At 47.4% G+C, this 2,266-nt stretch overlaps 1 protein-coding gene across 1 annotated transcript; it reads right to left on the bottom strand.

The window, feature by feature from the left end:
• Positions 1 to 943: 943 nt before the first annotated feature.
• VOLCADRAFT_105522 (uncharacterized protein) lies at positions 944 to 2,044 on the bottom strand (the record flags this gene model as incomplete). The annotated part of the gene is made up of 2 exons (XM_002952347.1): positions 944 to 1,714; positions 1,772 to 2,044. 2 exons carry the CDS (start codon positions 2,042 to 2,044, stop codon positions 1,469 to 1,471), a joined length of 519 nt encoding a protein of 172 aa, XP_002952393.1. The 3' UTR covers positions 944 to 1,468.
• Positions 2,045 to 2,266: the final 222 nt, after the last annotated feature.

The following is a 2,266-nucleotide window of genomic DNA, read 5'->3' as shown; positions in this document are numbered from 1 at the left end:
ACAGCTCTGCGCAAATTGCCCCAGGACTGAAAGTAACAAGGGACGACTAAAACATGGCAAGCACAATTCTCCTATCCGTCAGCTCCCTCTATTCGTGACGATCCTAGCGACAAATCTCTTCTAGATGCAATTTGCAAATTGTACACGCCTTTCCCTATGATGTGTGAAACAGGGGGGTATATTTTCGCCCGTGGCAGCTACCCTGCGAAACCCTGCCTTCCCCGGTATTTCGGGGATCCTCATCCAGTCACATTAGTCAACTTCTCAGTGGATCGCTCAGGTTCCGCACCCACCACCAGCATCCAACGGAATCTGCCCGGTCGACAGCGGCCCAACTCCATCGATCCCGAGATCTCCCGTGGGCAATGGTCGCGCGTTACCAGTAGTGCCAAACCCTAGTACCATCCCTACCAACTCATAGGGGGTCTAACAGCGTCTAACTTCTTAGGCGGGGCTGTCAGCCGGGCTCATTATCAGCTGCTGACGATAGTTGTCAACGTGGCATAACAGCCAGTTAGACACTGGGTTAGAGGCTGTCTTGTCCTGTTTGGCCCTGTGACTGACATATACCTGGAGCCCACACTGTTAACAGTTGTCTGATTCTAGGGACTGTTAGCAGCTGTAAGGACCTGTAACAGAGCGCTTTCTGCCACAACAGGATATTGTTGACAGGATGTTACATTCTGGTTGGGTCACCCAGATGCTGAGAAAGATTTTTTGACGGCTGTTAGTGTTTTGGGAAGCTAATTGTTAGCATTTGTTCAATTCACTTAAGCTGTTAAGCGTTGCCAAGGGCTGTAGTTGCTGACAGGCCTTGAAAGCTGTTACGAGCAGGGACGTGCTAAAAGGAAGTTCCATCATGTTACTGGCTGTTGCCATTAGATAATTTGCTGAACTGCTGTTTAAGGATTTTAATTGCTGTTTTGAGGTTCAGACGCTGTAAATGTTATGAGCTTTTACATGATCCCTGTCCACTGTTAAATCACACATTCTCTTTTTTTTGGAAAGCTGTCTGACTTCATTATTCATGCCATGAGCATCTATTTGCCATCATTGGTGATAGAAGCTTGTACTGCATGGGTAGGCACAAAATCACATTTGTCAGGAATTATATACATATGTATGTATTACACACAACAGTCTGGGTCGCCCTGGTCATCTCACTTGCTCATCATGTGGAGTTGTGCAGTATAGTGCACAGCCAGCTGGCCTGTACAGGCATCTATTGTCTCTATTCTTTACAAGTCTGGAGGCTGCTACCAAAATCATCACAGCAACAGCAGTACCTTGTCTTGGCATGCAATTATACACACATGTTCTTCATCAACCTTCACCTGTGACCTGTTCCACACTACTACTGCACTGCTTCCTTTTTTCCTAGTGAACACCTACTACACACCACTGAACCACATAGCCCTAGACTGCAGCTGCCCACTTGCTCTGTATCCCTGCTCATATAGGAACCTCTCTAAGCAACCAACGCCAGCTTGCCCTTGTACTGGACCATGGAGTCATTCCATAGAACATTTGTGCAGCCATGGGAGAAAGCCCACTCCTTGACCTGCTGCTTGTTGAATCTGCCAAGTAGGCTCTGCACTGGAAGCTCTACAACCGTGTGCTTCTTTAGCTCCTTGCCAACCTTAATGGTACCACTGGGCAATACCATGGAGGTCTTCTTGCTGTTGTTCGCCCTGTGCAGAATGAAAACGGACACCTGCAGATGACAACATGGGCATTCTTGCGAAGAAACATCAAGCCTTACAAGACTTACAAAGACCACATCGCCAGCTAAGAGCACAGGACTGTCCTTGCCCTCGACAATGAAGACTAACTTGTCATCTTCATTGTTTAGAGGCCCTAAGCTCTTCTGCAAGTATTCCAGGTGCGACTGTGAAGACTGGTACTTCTCAAACTCCTCTACGTCAGCTCCAAAGGAGTTGGATCTCAAAGCATCTGCTGGCAAGGCATGCATATATGTAATGGTTAGTAAGGTCTTCAGCTGCAGGTATGATGTATGCAGGCATGTATCTTTCATGGTATGCATATTTGAGGTTTCAATACAAGCAAGTTGAAAACCCAATAACCCCAAACTATAACTAAGTCTCTCCTCTTCCCAATGGCATACTCCAGGCCGGTTCCGGCCCGGTTCCGACCTAACGGGTCCAGTTAACGAGATGGGTAACCGGTCGGTAGGATTACCGGGCGAACCGTTATCCGTTAACCTGGCATGAGGAAAAATGCATTTCTGATTGCAACCAGTTTCTTT

This window comes from Volvox carteri, assembly GCF_000143455.1.
Source record: "Volvox carteri f. nagariensis unplaced genomic scaffold VOLCAscaffold_29, whole genome shotgun sequence".
Taxonomy (NCBI): Eukaryota; Viridiplantae; Chlorophyta; class Chlorophyceae; order Chlamydomonadales; family Volvocaceae; genus Volvox; species Volvox carteri.
This window is presented reverse-complemented; position numbering and strand designations above follow the sequence as displayed.